The following is a 16,342-nucleotide window of genomic DNA, read 5'->3' on the forward strand; positions in this document are numbered from 1 at the left end:
TAATTTGTAAAAAAAAAAAAGTAATAGTTCTTAAGTGAATTATAAGAAAAAGCCTTGAAAAGTAATCAAGAGGAACCATTAATATGTTTTTCCTTTGTTATAATAGCTTGTCCTAAGGGACAACGGTGATAGAAACTAATGAGACTTTATAATTGCAAAAAGATCATAAAGCACTAAATTTGAAATTAAAGATTGATAACATTTGGTAATATAATGGGGATTCAGGCTGGTAGAGGGGGAGAGTGAAAACGGAGGCACCAGAGGCTTTTTTTTTTTTTTTTTAGCCATGTGCAAAGAGATTAACCTTGGACTTCGGGTGAGAGGTTACCTACCATATACTCATGTGAGTTTCAATTGCTACCACTTGTAAAAGTTAGCTAAGAAAGACAGTCTGAGCATAGTTTTAGTTTCCTAACATAATTAGTTTTTGTGACAAGTATCTCGTATATGGAAATAGCATCGTTAATATCATCTTGTATGTTAGAATTGTCTTTGTGTAAATAAAATTGTAATTAAGCATTTCGAGGTAAAACAGGTTCTTTTACTTAACTTCTACAAAGAAAAGATTAGAACTTATCTCTTATGCACAGATACCACAGCGTGGGATACTGTCGGTCAGTCTGAAGTCATCTACCATACGTAACTAAATACAATTGATTAATCATTTTTATTAATCAATAAATAGTTGTTTGGTAGATAAACTCATAATAATAATAATAATAATAATAATAATAATAATAATAATAATAATAATAATAATAATAATAATAATAATAATAATACCAAATTATTTAATGGATGCTATGCATTTGTTCTATGTCGCCATAATCAATGGAAATCAGTTACTTAGTGTACGAAGACTTTTTTCGTCCAACACAAGTGTAATGTTTTACTGCAGTGTATGTTATTTGTAAGTATGCATATCATATTTTAGTATGACTTTCAACATTGAAGCAAATGAGAATGCCGACTGATTTTCTATTTTTCTGGTTGTTTGTCAAAAACAAAGGAGATAACCAGATAATGGACAGAGGTTAAAATGAATGTCCAGGTGGCGAGGTCAATGCAAGCATCCCACAGATTTCTGTGAATTAGATCTTCCCGTACTCCAAACTAAAACGAGTGGAGCTATTTTATTCGGAACACAACGGTATTCTGCAGTTCGTAACTTTGTTGTCGAGAGATGTTTTGGAAGTAGTTTCACTTGTAGCCATTGGCAACTCACCGTTTGTCGACCTATAATAGCATCATCTGTGTGGGGGGCACTAGGGGGGCTAAGAATTTGAGCAAGGGGGCCTGGCCCCCCTTGGTCCTCCCTTGGCTCCGCCACTGTTTCGCATTTTTCAAGACAAATTAATTATCTGTAGTTTTTACTGTATAACAAGTCAAATGCTTCTGCTTCTTAGTTTTATTGCCACTTGAAGAACTCGTACTGAGCTTCGAGAATATCTTACATTACAGTACTCTGTATGTACGTGCACAGTTCTAATATTGTGCAGACGTGTTGTATAACCCTCTAGAGGAGGGAAACATTGTATTGGAATGAAGATTGATAGAGGTCCGCGGTGGCTCAGTGGTAGAGCGTTCACCTCTGGTGCATGGGGTCCTTGGTTCGATTCCACTCACGCCAAGTGAGCCTTATGGTGCACAATCACCGTGTACGTGGGTTTTCTCGGTGTCCTCCCGTTTCCTCCCACTTTCTTAATTTTACCATATTCATTTCTCATCATCACCGTCTCCTTTAGCCTAACTGGCATAATCGTGGGACGTAAAATTTAAAGATGTCATGGATGAAGCATTGACAGTTCTGATAAACACTCAGCGAACTAAAAACGCGGGTGACTCAGCGGCGTGACCTGAAAGTTAAGTGAAACGAACGACCGAATCCATCCGGGGAAAAAGGGAGAGTGGGAAACGCGTGCAGCTCAATTGGTACCGGATTATAGCATGTGCCGAACCATAGATTGTCGGATTAAAAAGCACCTACTTGTTACTTTATAAAGCTTTCGCGACACAAACGCGCGTGGTACATAATATTTAGGCCTATCCTTTCGTTTATAAAACAAAATACAAGAAATTATGTATGTATGTATGTAACAATTAAAAGTGTTAGGCGGATGGATACCTCAAATCCTTTAAAAGCTTCTTTTCCATTATTATCTTTTGTAGAGCAGCATGATTGTATTTAAATTTTGTTTTACATTAATAAATTTTATATAATACATTTCAGTCTAATAGGAAAGTTTTAAAAAAAGTAGCGCATTAAGCAAATATAATTGTAATGCTTAATATTATGAAATAAATCATTATTAAAAAAAAAAAAGTCATTCTGTATGTTGTGAAGACACGGTTTGCGAATTAATGTGTTTCTTGTTAGGATAGTTAGCAACTCCTTTGCCTCGTGTGTGCCTTGCAGATGTTTTATGACCTTGCTCGCGGCAATGATGAAACAATGCTTAACAACTTAAACAGAGGAAACTGCTCAAACAGCTCAATTCTGGTGGAGCCTGATATAAAGCCTCAATTGAGTTTGTGAAGAAATGAAAGTACGTCACTGAAATTGAATTTTAATTTGTAAATTCGTTCAGCAGTTATTGAAAAAAAAAAAAAAGAAAATTTAATAACCAGTTTTGCAGAATTAAATTTAACATCAATATTTAAAATTACTGTGTTCTAACTGAGGAACTTATTTCATTTTATATATATAAGATATCGTAATCCAATAAATGGATTTTAAGTATCGTACATATTTTACTATGTATACATACAGGAGTAGGAATATTTGCTTGCACTTCCGCATCTGCTCTTGCCGAACACAGAAGACGTTGGGTAGCAGAAAAATTCCACTTACTATGTTTCTTGTACCAAGAATAATTGTGTCAAAAATAGAGCAATTATTTCTCCATATGACAAACGAACGCATTATATTGTATCTGTTTTTGTGTTGCTATCTATTTAGTATTTCGTGTTTGTAATATTCTAATGGTTTCCCCTCTTTAGTTGTCATGTGAGGACAGTATTGACAAGCGATAGTAATCTCAGAAATGCTTTTATGTCAAAAGCTTCTACAGCAACAATCATGACTCATTCCTCAAGTATATATATAGCTTTTTTATTTTACTTTTACAATGCAAACTGCTAAATAAATTTGCATAGCAATTTTGAGTTTTATATACCATCTTTGAGCGAAGGAAAATATTATTTATTTTACTATTTACCGGATATCAAATACGAAAAATAAACAAACATAACCAAGTAAGACAATGACAAGCAAAATAGAGAAAAATGAAAATTATATATATACATAGGGTGTTTCAAAACAACCGACAACGTTTGGGGATGATTCCTGACACCAAGGTAAGACAAAAAGTATAGATCAACCTGCGTGTACAAATGCTTCCTTTCGGAGTTATAGGCTGCTGAAACCATTAAAAAATGAACTTTAAAAGTCCATAGTTCCAAAACTACGCTGGTAGCTGGCTTTGAGTGTGTCCGTGTGAAAGCTGTCAAAAAACGAGAAATTTTCATTATACAGTTCTCGAACTATACCTTCATTTTTATGACAAAATCACTATGACTTAATTTCATACAAATGTTCATAACTAAATGCTGAGAGAATTCAGTTCGTTTTCCTTTCTGAAATGTACTAAATCCGACATCACTTCCCTTTTGCCATTTCCATAATAATAACAATAATGATACGGAGAGAATGTAGCAATAAGAATCTTATTCTAGGTGAACGCTATGTATCATTATGAATACCTCAACAGAACTTGAAACAGCTATGAAAATATAAAAAAGAGTCTACTAGACTCATATGCGTTTCCCAGTGATGCAGTTGTCGAAAAATAAGGTGGGATCTTGATTTTCAAAATCCATTGAGGTTCAGCATTTCTTACAGACATGTTTTTGGGAGGCACTGCTTCTGCCCGGAGCTTTGAGAATGCCCCCTTCCTCTGGAGGAGACCAAAATAATATGTTTATAATATAATAATAAATAGAATAGTACTGTTTAAAAATATGGGTCCCTCCGAATGCTAAGTGTGCCAAGGAACATTTTTTTCTGAAAGAAGTACTGATTGAAGCACTTAATTTCAGTTGGTGTGAAATGTCAAAGTGCTTTATAATGGTTTCTTTTTCGTCAATGTTACGGCGTCTTCAAGTATTATGATTTATAGTTCGTACTGGATTCATTAAGAATGTGTTATTGAGTAAGGAAAAAGGCACCTAAAGGGAAATGTAAGATATTTGAGGGACATGATGAACTTCAACTATATGTGAGTTCGATAAATTGTTGTCACGAAGAAAACACAATGATATACTGCTGTTTTTGTGGTAAAAACATTTCACTTCAGCGATAAATTATGATCACTGATGCATGTCATTTTTGATTGCATTGAATTTCCAGGTCTTCCCACAGGCGGGTTTTTGGAGCGCAGGTTGTGGCCATGAAAATATTTGGAGAGACTCAAACATAGTAGAATCAAACTGAAGAATGATAAATTTGAAGGTAAAATGGTAAATTTGAGGGGAAAATGATAAATTTGGGGGTTGCGCCCAAGTCCTTTAGGAAATGGACACCCCTGTTCATTTCTGTGATTTTATGTAGCATAGTGTAGTGTAGTGTAGTTGCGAGTCGTGATTATTTGTTATATTTTTCTATTTACAAAGGGGAGAAATTCTTTTTACTAAAAATACAATTTTACTTCTTAAGAAACTTGAACATTCATTGGTGACAATGAAAATTTATCATATTCTGCGTACCAAACCTAATCTAGGCAGGACAAGGGATAGTGTTCATAGTGGTAGAGCCCTCATTTGTAAGATGAACGGTTCCTGAATGTATCGAAGAGCGGTGCATTCTTTTATGGATTTTCTCGGATTTTTTTTTCTTTCGTTTTCGACTTCGTGAGCGACTGAACGGGTATCTGTGGCGTCCCCATTACCCATTGGTGCATAAGGCTTCCCCGAAACTTCTCCTGCTATATTTCTCCGATAAGGCCAAATTTTGTTTTATTTACTCAAGAATTTTGGCCTCCAACGCCCCATCCTTTACTGTGAGTAGTACGGCCTTGATCATAATAGCAATTCTAATAGAAATTTCTAATTGCTAACTGGTTTGAACTATATTTTATGCACCTCTTGAAACTTTCAATAAAAGGCGTCAGGAACACGTTTGTGGGTATTTTGGATATTTACTACTTTTAGACACTTCCACACTTTACACCGGTATTGTAATAGTATGGGAAACCTTATAGTACAGCTACTATGTGTTTTTCGGTATCATAGCAAAAACGGAGTTCTGATATGGATTCAGCGTCCGTAGAATAGCTTTCATCTTCTCTATTGCAATCGAAAGTGGTGCAAATTTACCATTTCTCTGTTAAAATCGAAACTAATACACCTATCACTATCGCATTACTAAGTACGCATGGGCCCCATGCGAAATTTTCAAAAAGTCCTCCGTCTTACTACGTTTATTAAGGCACGCAAAATTTATAAGTATTATAAAATATCTTTTTGACTTTCATGTTCCATCTAGTCAGACAGTACTTGTTCATATACAAAAGTTGCATATTTATTATTATTATTATTATTATTATTATTATTATTATTATTATTATTATTATTATTATTAATATTCCCAGATTGAATGTTGTTGTTATTGTTAGTTTGTTTAATTCACCCTCTGCTGAAAATTTATTTAATACTCCCCAATCCTTTTCTTTTATTATTCCAGTCTCTATACAGAATGTTCACGGTAAATTACATCGCTTTTTAGACGCCAACCTGGAAATACTAAAAGATTACAAAGCAATACTGAAAAAATGAAGTGAAATAATGTAAAACTTTAAAGTCAGACTTAGAAACTTAAATGGCCCCCTTTCCCGTGCTTCCTCACATTACGTACCATACCGAGACGTTAGTTATGCCACTGTCTATCAGTTCGAGTTAGAATATTGAACTGAACCCAAATAGTTTCAAGTCTACTGTTATTTCACAGTGAATGAAACATATGGTTTGCTTTGTTATTTGTTCCATTGATCTACGAGGAGAAGTCAAAAAGTAAAGGGACCTGCAATTTCCCGCACTAGAGTTTGGTAACACTGCTAGTATCCAGCACTAAATTAGTGTCATATGCAACACTTCTATGCAACTCTCACGTTAGTCGTTGAGAGCGTAGCAGACCGTTTAACATGGCAGCTCCATTGTCGATCTGCACCAAGGAGGAAATGAAGGCAGTAATTCGCTTTTTGATTGTGGAAGGTGTTAAAAATGGGAAAATTATTCGTCGAATGAAGCGAAGCATGGTGACAGCTGTTTATTGCGAAGCAAGATCTACGAATGGATAGAGCGTTTTAAACAGGGAAGAACTTCGTTATGTGACGAGGAAATATTGGGCAGGCCATCTACGTCAAGGACTGAGGACAATTTGAAAGTCGTTGAGGGTATGGTGATGGAAAACAGACGAATCACAGTAGACGAATTTACACTGAGAAAAAAAAAAATATGTAGGGCTACTGAAAATCGTATGTTACATTTATAAATCCAGTAGTTTTTGGACTTAACGTAGAACAAGCATATAACTGAAAACGCATGTTTTAAAATACTTTCTGTAAAAGTGTTCCATCTGTACTTACTTTCCGTATGAAACAATATAAGCGGTCAGGATCTCACATACAAATGGACATTTATAACATACTGCTGACGAAGGTAACATACATATATGTATGTAATATAAGGAAGACTGTTAGATATCAGACATCCTGCAACGGCATGATGTAGCATCTAAGGGCAGTGCCTCTGTAACATATGGATAACGTATGCTCCGTACTGATTTCTGTAGTAAGCAAGAAGATTCCGTATATTTGTATAATATACCGCTGTCCGGAGAAAGGATATTTCTCAGTGTACATACGTATCAGTCATGGTTCAGCGTATTCCATCTTACACAACAGTCTAAATTTTCGGAAAGTGTGTGTAAGGTAGGTCCCGAAAGAATTGTCAGTGCAGCATAATTCACAAAGATCGGACACCTCTCGTAAACATTTTACCCGTTATCGTCGCGGGGAGATGGATTTTTACTGTAGATCAGGATAGTTACTGTAGATCAGTGATTCTCAACTTAATTCCTATCACAACCCTATTTTACCATATCCTCTTGCTAGCGATCCCCTCATAATTTCTGGTTTGTAATAAGCTAGTATGAGTTTTTTTTTTAATGTATCTATTGCAAAGACCTCACGATATCCATCTATTATAAGGCTATAATAGTAGAATCAATTTCTTGTATATAGTGGATACAGTAACTTCCTTAAAAGCGAATGGATTAAAATCAAATTTTGTCAGTATAAATATTGGATCCGATCTGTCGTACTGTTTCAAAATGGATGCAGTTTGAAAATTATGAAACTTCATAAATCCCTTAATTTTGGGTCATATGATAAAAATAATAAAGTCATTTCTAATTTTAGTTTAAAAAGTTAGACAGTTGTTAAAAAGTTATTGAGTATTTTAAATGACTTGATGTGCGTCACAAATATTGAACCGGACATCGCAGCACTAATGAAATTACACCATGAACTCTGGAATCTCATTAGCTTTCAATTTTAATTTTATTTCAATATGCTGGTTTTGTTGCAGGTTTTGTTTATATTTTTCTCGTATTTCAATATGCAGTTCTCATTACTTCCATATCGTACCTCTTTCATTTAAATTGATTTTTAAACAACTCTGCACATGTTGAAAATGTTTAGTAGACCTATTTTTTGTTGTTCTTAACAGTACGTATAAAAATAAAAATATACCTATTAGAACAAAATTCAAAATAATATTTTAAAATATTTTCCAGTATTAGATTCTAATTATATTTATCTCTTTCGCTTATCTTCGCGACCCCCAAGTTGAGATACCCTGTTGTACATGAAACTTGAGTACATCATCACGAACCAGAAATTAAAGGTTTTCATATGTTTGGACCATTCAAGGAAGCGCTCAGGGGAAGAAACTTTGCAACCGACGCAGAAGTCATTGATACAGTGCAAAATTGGTTTTACAGATGCAACCGATTTTTTTTTTTCGATGGGGGAAAAGTACGTTGAAGTGCTGGGGAAAATGTTTACGTAAAAAAATATGTAGAAAATAATGTATGTTTCAGTTTCCTATCAAAACTCAAATATACATTTTCTAAAAAAGTCCCTTTACTTTTTGATTTCTCCTCGTATGGGAAGAATTATATTCCTATTTTCTTTGAAGTGAACTGAAATTTTAATTATGTAATTTTACTGGTTGCTTTTCCAAAGCGAGTTGCATTACATATAAATTTAATATTAGACCTACTTAAATTTGACTATTATCTATTAACATTATATATAAACTTCTGACGAGGTGAGAGACTTGAAGAGGAATTAGTAAAATCAAACCATTAAAATTCACGTTCATTTCAAAGAAAACAAAATAATAAATAAATGGGCTAAAAATCAATAATGTCGCAAGTACACCAAGTCGCAAGTTCAACACAAATGTGTGCTTTACTATCGCATTTGCACGACATTGTTTACATTCTATGGTATAAACAGTCATGTGAATAATGATAATAATAATAAAACTGAATACACGTGCGGTATTGATTAACTTGATAAGAATCAACATCATTTATTGAGTAAATACAAATGCGCAGTATGGATTATGGATTTTTCATCCAATTTTAGTCGTTTTCCTCGTTACGTGCGAAAATGTATTCCCCCACTCCATAACAAGCAATTATTGTGCAACTTACCGTATTGTATTTGGAATGGAGTAAAAGTAAACTTATTTTTGTTTGATAAGAGATTAATTCTAGAGTCATAATAATTTAGAGTTTCTAATCGATGGGAAATAGTCAGTTTGGAGAGGAACGTAATTCATCATAAAAGAAGAAGTTCCGAGCGAGTAAATGAATATGACTTTATAACACACCAGCTTCACATATTATAGCAAAGTTAATTAATATCCTTGGCTAAAGGTCGCCAATTTAGAACACACCATTTTCTCTGGTTATGTCTTAACATCAAAATAAATAAATATATCCTGGTTGAACGAAGCCAATTATAACAAATCGTTTTATTTCACAAGTATTCAAACTTAATGTTTAGGTTATGTTAGCTTTCGCCAATTATAACAGCCCAAATATTACGGTAGTTGAAGAAAGAAAAAAAAATCAATTCAAGCATGCGCAACGAATTTATCAAAAGATCTCAAATTCTTGTTTAGTGGCTAATCGAAACGAAAGAAGACTTAACGTCATTGACTTAAATTGAATGAAAAAAAAAACTATCAAGCTTACATATGCTTAACTCTATGAGCAGTCTTCGAAATTATAGAATTAAAATTTTGTCGTGATTGTTTATTTGTGGCAATCAGTCAACAGTTACATTATAACAATTATCACGAGCAACAGAATAATGTTTGTCAAATATTTGCCTACATCGCAGTATGTTCAAATCACTTACGATATTATGCTATTACATCGACTTAATATAAACATGGTATCAATTCTCAAATTTTGATATCTTTATGATACATATTCAGTCCGTGATCACTCAAAAACTAATGGTCCATATGCTCTAATTATTCATTTAACAAAATGACATTATCATTACTAAAATTATTACTAAATAGACGTTCACTATTTATAACCCTGTAATTCATTTGAATGAGACAACAACATAAGCCCTTCATGACTGCTACTACATTCTCATTGTACTTCAGGGCAAGTAAGTAGCATATATCAATCGCACGTAACACTTCTACACAAAAAAAACCTACTATTAATGAGATGAGATATTTACAAATGAAAAAAAATGTTCTACTTCTACTTCTCTTCGACAGGGTATACATATCTTGTGAAAGATTGGAACGTCATTATCAACATTATTATCACTTTTGACTTCACAATACAATGTTATTAATTCTCAAGAGCAATGGACACATGATAAATTTTAGATTGTGTTTAAGAACGACAAATCGAATAACCGTGAGTACGTATATGTTTATAACTAAAGTTGAACATCGATCAGCTATATTAATTCCCGATGAGGCAAATATGTAAGAAATTCCATAACGCGTTAATGGCACCTTTAAACTAAATATGTGCCCAAAACAGAGTCTTGCACGGAAGCATATTCGAGCAAGATTTTAAATATAAAAATAAAATAAAAAAACTACAACTGGAGGTTAGCTGAAATCTGCACAGATCAAGTATGCACTCGCATATCATGAGACAACAGTAATGAACACGGTACATTTACTATCCTAATTTACCGAAACCCTTTCACATTTAAGATCCAAGTTATCTATACGAAATCACGTTCAGAATATAATTTCTTAACCTACATAAAGCCCTAACCTACGCAATTGAAATACATGTTTTTTTTAAACAAAAAAATCGCGAAACAAAATAACAGGACATTATTTTACCGTAAGCACACAAGTTCAATTTACGTAACCTAAGCAGGCAATCAAAGTATACATTTCCCAAAATATATCACGAGACAAAATAACAGGACATTATTTAACCGTAAACGCACAAGTTCAATTTACGTAACCTAAGCAGGCAATCAAAGTATACATTTCCCAAAATATATCACGAGACAAAATAACAGGACATTATTTAACCATAAACGCACAAGTTCAATTTACGTAACCTAAGCAGGCCATTGAAATATACATTTTCCAAAATATATCACGAGACAAAAAAATAAAGTACATTATTTAACCGTAAGCGCACAATCAGATTTCCTAACCTAACAATCGAGGTAGATGTATATTATGGGACACGTTCAATTTAAATCTTACCTAACCTAAACAACCTAAATACATTATTTAATGGGACACACGTTCAAAATGACATCTTAGAGTGAAGATATTACTTAATCTAACAATTATAAAAAAATGTATCAATTCTCACATGGAAAATATTAGAGGCACATTAATATCAAATGGTGCGCTCAAAGTAAAGTTCACCAACAATTTTTAATGTTGATCACATATGCTTATGATATCTTTTATTGAGTGGAAACGAGATGAGCTGTCTAAACGCGTAACGCCTTTTGCTTTAACTACACATATTTATTTCGAAGCACTCCATTTGGTGAATTAGTGAATCTATTTATGATCGGAACAAGAAGAAAATAAAATAAAATGGATAGAGATTACCAAATTAATGGAGGTTCCTACAAGTAGTCCTCTCGGTCCTTGCCACCTGGATCTTTGGCTTCACAGGACAGAATAGGTTAGTAAACCTATGTATTTACACGTCGAACCTGATCTCCTCGGGTATTAGTCCCACGTCCTATTAAATATGGGACCTGGCTCCAGTATCCGATGACATGAACTTCGACAACTATACTTCCTGCCCCATTACATCATATCACTCGTAATGGCGGAAATAACACTCGATGGCTTTTGGCCAAAACTTGTTTCAATGAATTTTACTTCGGTCAGACTCCTCAGCGTTCCTTTTCTTCCAAAATAGATCAGGTTATTCCAATTAATAATTTATACTAGGTTAACTTCCAAAATTCTACACTTTGGTTACAAAATTTCTAAGTTTTGAGGAGCTGACCTAAGCCATCGTTCTTCTTACACTGTAAAACGGCGTTTCACTGCGTCATCATCCTCGCGTCACCAGACCTTAATAATAGCGGTTTTAATATTGCATAGTCGACTACAAACGAAAACAAATTTATATTCCTTCTGTTATTATACAAAACCCTAGATAAATAAGCAGTCATTTTACCTATTAAATAACATCTCCTGAGTATTGGAAGTAATCATGTAATGAAGTTTTAAAGCTCACCTAGTTAGTTCTTGCAATTATTTACGTTGCTATGACAATGATTTTCCCCAGTTTGGTTGCAACATCGCCATTTTGACGATGTTAGGTTCACGTATAGCGATTCAAATGCCCTCTTGCGGTCGTAACCGAAATGATCGCTATGTTCTTAACAAAAGAACGACGGGAAGCAACGGAGTGAAATAGGATGAGAAGTTAAATTTTCTTCCAATCGTAGTTCTGGATTGATATTTCTATAAGGTAAAGTAAATTGAAATAGAGTAAAAGTGTTAATTAAAATTTCACTATATTAAGCTATAACATGAGTGGAATTATTACAGTAACGCGAAGCAATTGTAGAAAGAAACAGTTCGAAATTTTCGTGGTAAATTATTGGTGTGTTTGCGTATCTCATATGTGTTTTGCATATCGCATATAAAACTAATCACCTCTTGTGCCATTTATTTCATTGGCAACGAAACAAATTAACATCAAAACGAATCTTTGGAAGCACTAGGGTGCAGTGTTACAATACACGAACCAACTTTAACGCTGCATGAACAACCGGTAAACATCAAAATACAGGAGCCAACTTAAACAGAAATGTAACCGATAAACGGTCGGTTACAACTAATCAATACCCAGGAAAAACCTCTTAAGCGAGAAACTTAAAATTTGATTAGGGCATAGAATTTGAAATGTAAGATCCCACTAAAGAAGGAATTTTTTAAGGGTTGCAATTACAATCTTAAGTTAATCATATTTCGGAATCTTTGAATATTAGAGACATGAAATTTGGTAGGCCTATTTGGACTTGTTATTTAAAATATTTAGGCACATCTTTCATACTTTTAAAAAAAGATATTTCACCTGAAAGAAGAAAAGGCGTGTGAAAGAAAAAGATACAAGTATTATAACAAGATGTCTGTATTTTGGAATCCCTTAGGGTTAGATGAAATTCGCACTTGTCATTAAAAAAAAAAAAGGAACGTGTTCCACCGCTTTTCAATATTGGCTCTAGAATGGAAGAAAACGGCGGAAAGGAAGGGAGTATGGATACAGTTACAATTGAATGGTCATATCTCAAAAATGGCAAAGATTAGAGACATGATATTTGGGATTTAGATTTTTTATTTAAAATAATTAATTAAAACGTGTTTCAGCGTTTTTAAAAATATTTCCTTGGAAAAGAAGAAAAAAGGTGGCTACAAGCAAAAGAAAAATGTTTGTTTTACGTCCCACGTTTTTGCCGGTTAGGCTAAAGGAGACGGTGATGATGAGAAATGAATGAAATGGTAGAATGAAGAAAGTGGGAGGAAACGGGAGAGCTACAAGAAAACCCATGAGCACGGTGTTTGTCCACCACAAAGTTCACATGGCGCGAGCTGGGATCGAACCAGGGACCCCAAACACCGGAGGTGAACGCTCTACCACATTTTTATTGCAACTTAATATCAGTGCAAGTCAATGAACAAAATAAGGAAGGTGATAGAAATGGGTAGATACAGAAAAAGGTGCATTATGCAGATAGAACTCTAAAAAAAAATAAAAAATAAAAAAAATTGCAAATAACCTATTGCGCATGGCAAAAGGAATTTGGTTTAGCTGGGCATATAAAAACATAATATAGGAAGTTTGAACAAGTTTCTGAGATTCTGCTAACAAATATAAAACAGTGTTGCCAATCAACCAATTAACATCTTAATATTTTGTTCTCGGAAAAAAAGGAAAGGCGGGAAAAAGTATTAAGTCTATTGAAATAGCCGTGGGAGTAGTGCGGCACATGTGGGCCATATAGCGACAGAACTGGGCCACACCACTGTAAGACGATGTTGAATAGTGTCCTTTACATTGCAAGAAAGCACAAAGATCAGAATCACTAAATCCAAGTGAATTCGTAGAGCCGTACGTGCTGTAGTAAAACGTTGAAGTCGGCGTGGCCAGTCATGAAACATGTAACATCGTCCATAAATGAGTAAACTTGCACAGAAGTATTACATATAGTGACACCATGAAGGGCATGTCGGACATTATATAGAAATGGCCCTAAACGTAGAATAAAAAGCTGACTGCTCAAGGGACCGTCCTGGTGGATGCCATTACTAATGCGAAAGGCAGAACTTAGGTATCCATTATTATTGAGTTTAATTATTCAATTACAATATAACAGCTTAATCCAATTACAGAAGTCATCGCCAAATCCATAGGCTTGAAGACAAGAAAATAAATATGTATGGTTCACTCGGTCAAAAGCATTAGAATAGTCCAGAGCAACTAAGGCCGCATCATATTGGTCAATATCTTATAGTAGGTGATGACGTCGCGTGTAGCAGCAAGAATATCTTGGGCACGTCTATGTGGTAGGCCACCATGTTGGATAGACCCAACAAGCTGGACAATAACAGGTTGTAATCGGGCACTAATACATTGACTAATAATTTTTTAATCGCAGGTGAGTAAAGATATAGGTCTATAGTCCGCAACTGTACGAGGATGGGTCTTCTTCGGAATTAACACAATGACAGCAGTCCGAGAGGATTCTCCCAAAATGTCTACTTGCAGTACATAATTCACCCATTTAGTAAGCATGGGCCCCATTAAATAAAAAAAGGTCTTATATAACTCTATCCCTAGTCCATCTATACCAGGCGTTTTAGAATTCTGAGCTCTGAGGACAGCTTGCTTTACTTCTTCCTAAGAAAATGGTTAAGTAAGCGCTTGTCGTTGTTCCGCCGTGAATCTATGCGGCAGATGGGCAAAGTAGTCAATGGGGGGTGCTGCAACAACATCCTGCAAAATTGAGTAATTTTTGGTAGTAACGAAAGATGATAGCTTGTATATCACAAAACTTAGTGACGGATTCTCTATGTTCATCTGTGATACTTTCAGTAAGTTGAGACTTAGAGCGCTGACGCTCACGTAATACTTGATATACAGACACACACTCATCGGAATCCATGGATAGAGTTTTACTATGAATATTACTTCCCGCTCGCTGACAACGACGGATTTGTAATAGTTTTGCCTTCACCTCTTTAATGGATGCTACTCGTTGGTCCCCTGGAATAGCCAGAGTATATAAATTATGTAGCACCCCATAATAAAAATTATACATTTGATTGAAAACCTGCACCTTAGCTTTGCAATAGGAAATAGACATGTAACGAAGCGTACGTTTAACATTGTATTCCCAATAGTCGGCAATAGTTTTACGAGGAGAACGGCGCTGAACGAGGCCATGCCAGGTGTCCGTAAACTCTTGTACATATAATTCTTCCACTAGAATAGATGTATTGAGATACCAGAGACCTCTGCCTCTTGGTAGTTTGTTAACGTTTAACAGAATACTTAAATGTGGTACAAAGTGATCAGAGCACATGTGGGGAAGTTTGCATATGAAGTAGCCCGCGAAGCAGAGGTTGAGAAACAAAAAAAAAACAATCTATCCTGGACGAGCATGTATGCGTGAAAAAGGTAAAACCTGGGGAAACCGGATGTAACGTAAGCAAACAGTCTTTTAAACCAAGGCCTGTTACCAATCTGTACAGAATAGCACATAATTGTAGCCCGGAATTTGTTGTGATTGATGTATAACACAATTAAAATCATCCCCGATAATAAGATCAGCATAATTTCCGGCACATTCCTGGGCAACCACTGTTTAAAAATTCGTTGCGGGCAGCCCTTTGATTATTCCCCGAAGGTGAGTACAAGTTCAAAATTTTGACATCTCCTATCACACCACTAATTAAACGACCAGATGGATGGTAAAAAACATTGTCAAACTGTCATTGTCAACCTTGATGAAGAAGAAGGTACAAGGTTACTTACCTTGTAGCGTTGTAAGTGAAATTATTATAAACATTATAACCTTAAATATTCACAAAGGATGTAGTACCAACTTCCTGTAAGAAGGAAACACCAATGGAATGACAACGTAAAAAGTCCTGTAAAGCAGTAAATTTAAGAACGCTGATAGATTTTTTAAACTTAAGTGTTGCAAAATGAAAGGGAAACATAAGATACGGAGTAAAAAAAACTAGGGGAATGCACAAGCACCAATATGTAAACATCTTGGGGAATGAGGAACAGAGAAGACACTCGTATCAATACGAAAACAAAACACCAAAAACGTAAACACTATGGTTTAGCAGGAACTGCTGAAGTAACCTTCACTTGGTGCTTCTGAAGAAGACTTAACACCGTCTGAAGTAAGTGCACGAGGATCACGTGACGGTTGCTTGGCTGCCGATACTTTTCGTTTTTTGTTTCGACCACCTGTGTCTTCAACGGTAGGCAGCAATAGCTTATCAGCACAATATTCACTTATAGCAGGGAAGCAAATAATTATAACCGCTCGCCCACTCGCCCGAGGCGAGTGGTTTATCGGTTCGGGCAAGTATTTAATGTTATACCGAAGGTAAGTAATATTTTGTTGCTTATTTGCATCCATGACTTATAGAGTTGTCAAGGGAAGCACTTGAGTTAGCAGACACATCACCAATATTGAGGGATAGACTTGATGAA

At 34.9% G+C, this 16,342-nt stretch overlaps 1 protein-coding gene across 2 annotated transcripts in view; it reads right to left on the reverse strand.

The window, feature by feature from the left end:
• The window catches only part of LOC145680492 (glycine receptor subunit alphaZ1-like), a 52,072-nt gene extending 40,122 nt beyond the window's left edge, over nucleotides 1-11,950 (reverse strand). Inside the window, exon 1 of one of the 2 annotated variants that reach the window (XM_081751076.1) lies at nucleotides 11,840-11,950. Coding sequence is in view for 1 of the 2 variants with exons in the window: in XM_081751075.1 (XP_081607201.1) it covers nucleotides 2,769-2,923 (155 nt within the window). In the remaining variant the exon portion in view is untranslated. Of the gene's footprint in view, nucleotides 1-2,768; nucleotides 2,988-11,839 lie in introns of those variants that run through there. The other variant, XM_081751075.1, reaches the window with a different exon arrangement.
• Between the last annotated feature and the right edge of the window lie 4,392 nt (nucleotides 11,951-16,342).

Source organism: Thermobia domestica, chromosome 3 (assembly GCF_964235325.1).
Source record: "Thermobia domestica chromosome 3, izTheDome1.hap1.1, whole genome shotgun sequence".
Classification (NCBI taxonomy): domain Eukaryota; kingdom Metazoa; phylum Arthropoda; class Insecta; order Zygentoma; family Lepismatidae; genus Thermobia; species Thermobia domestica.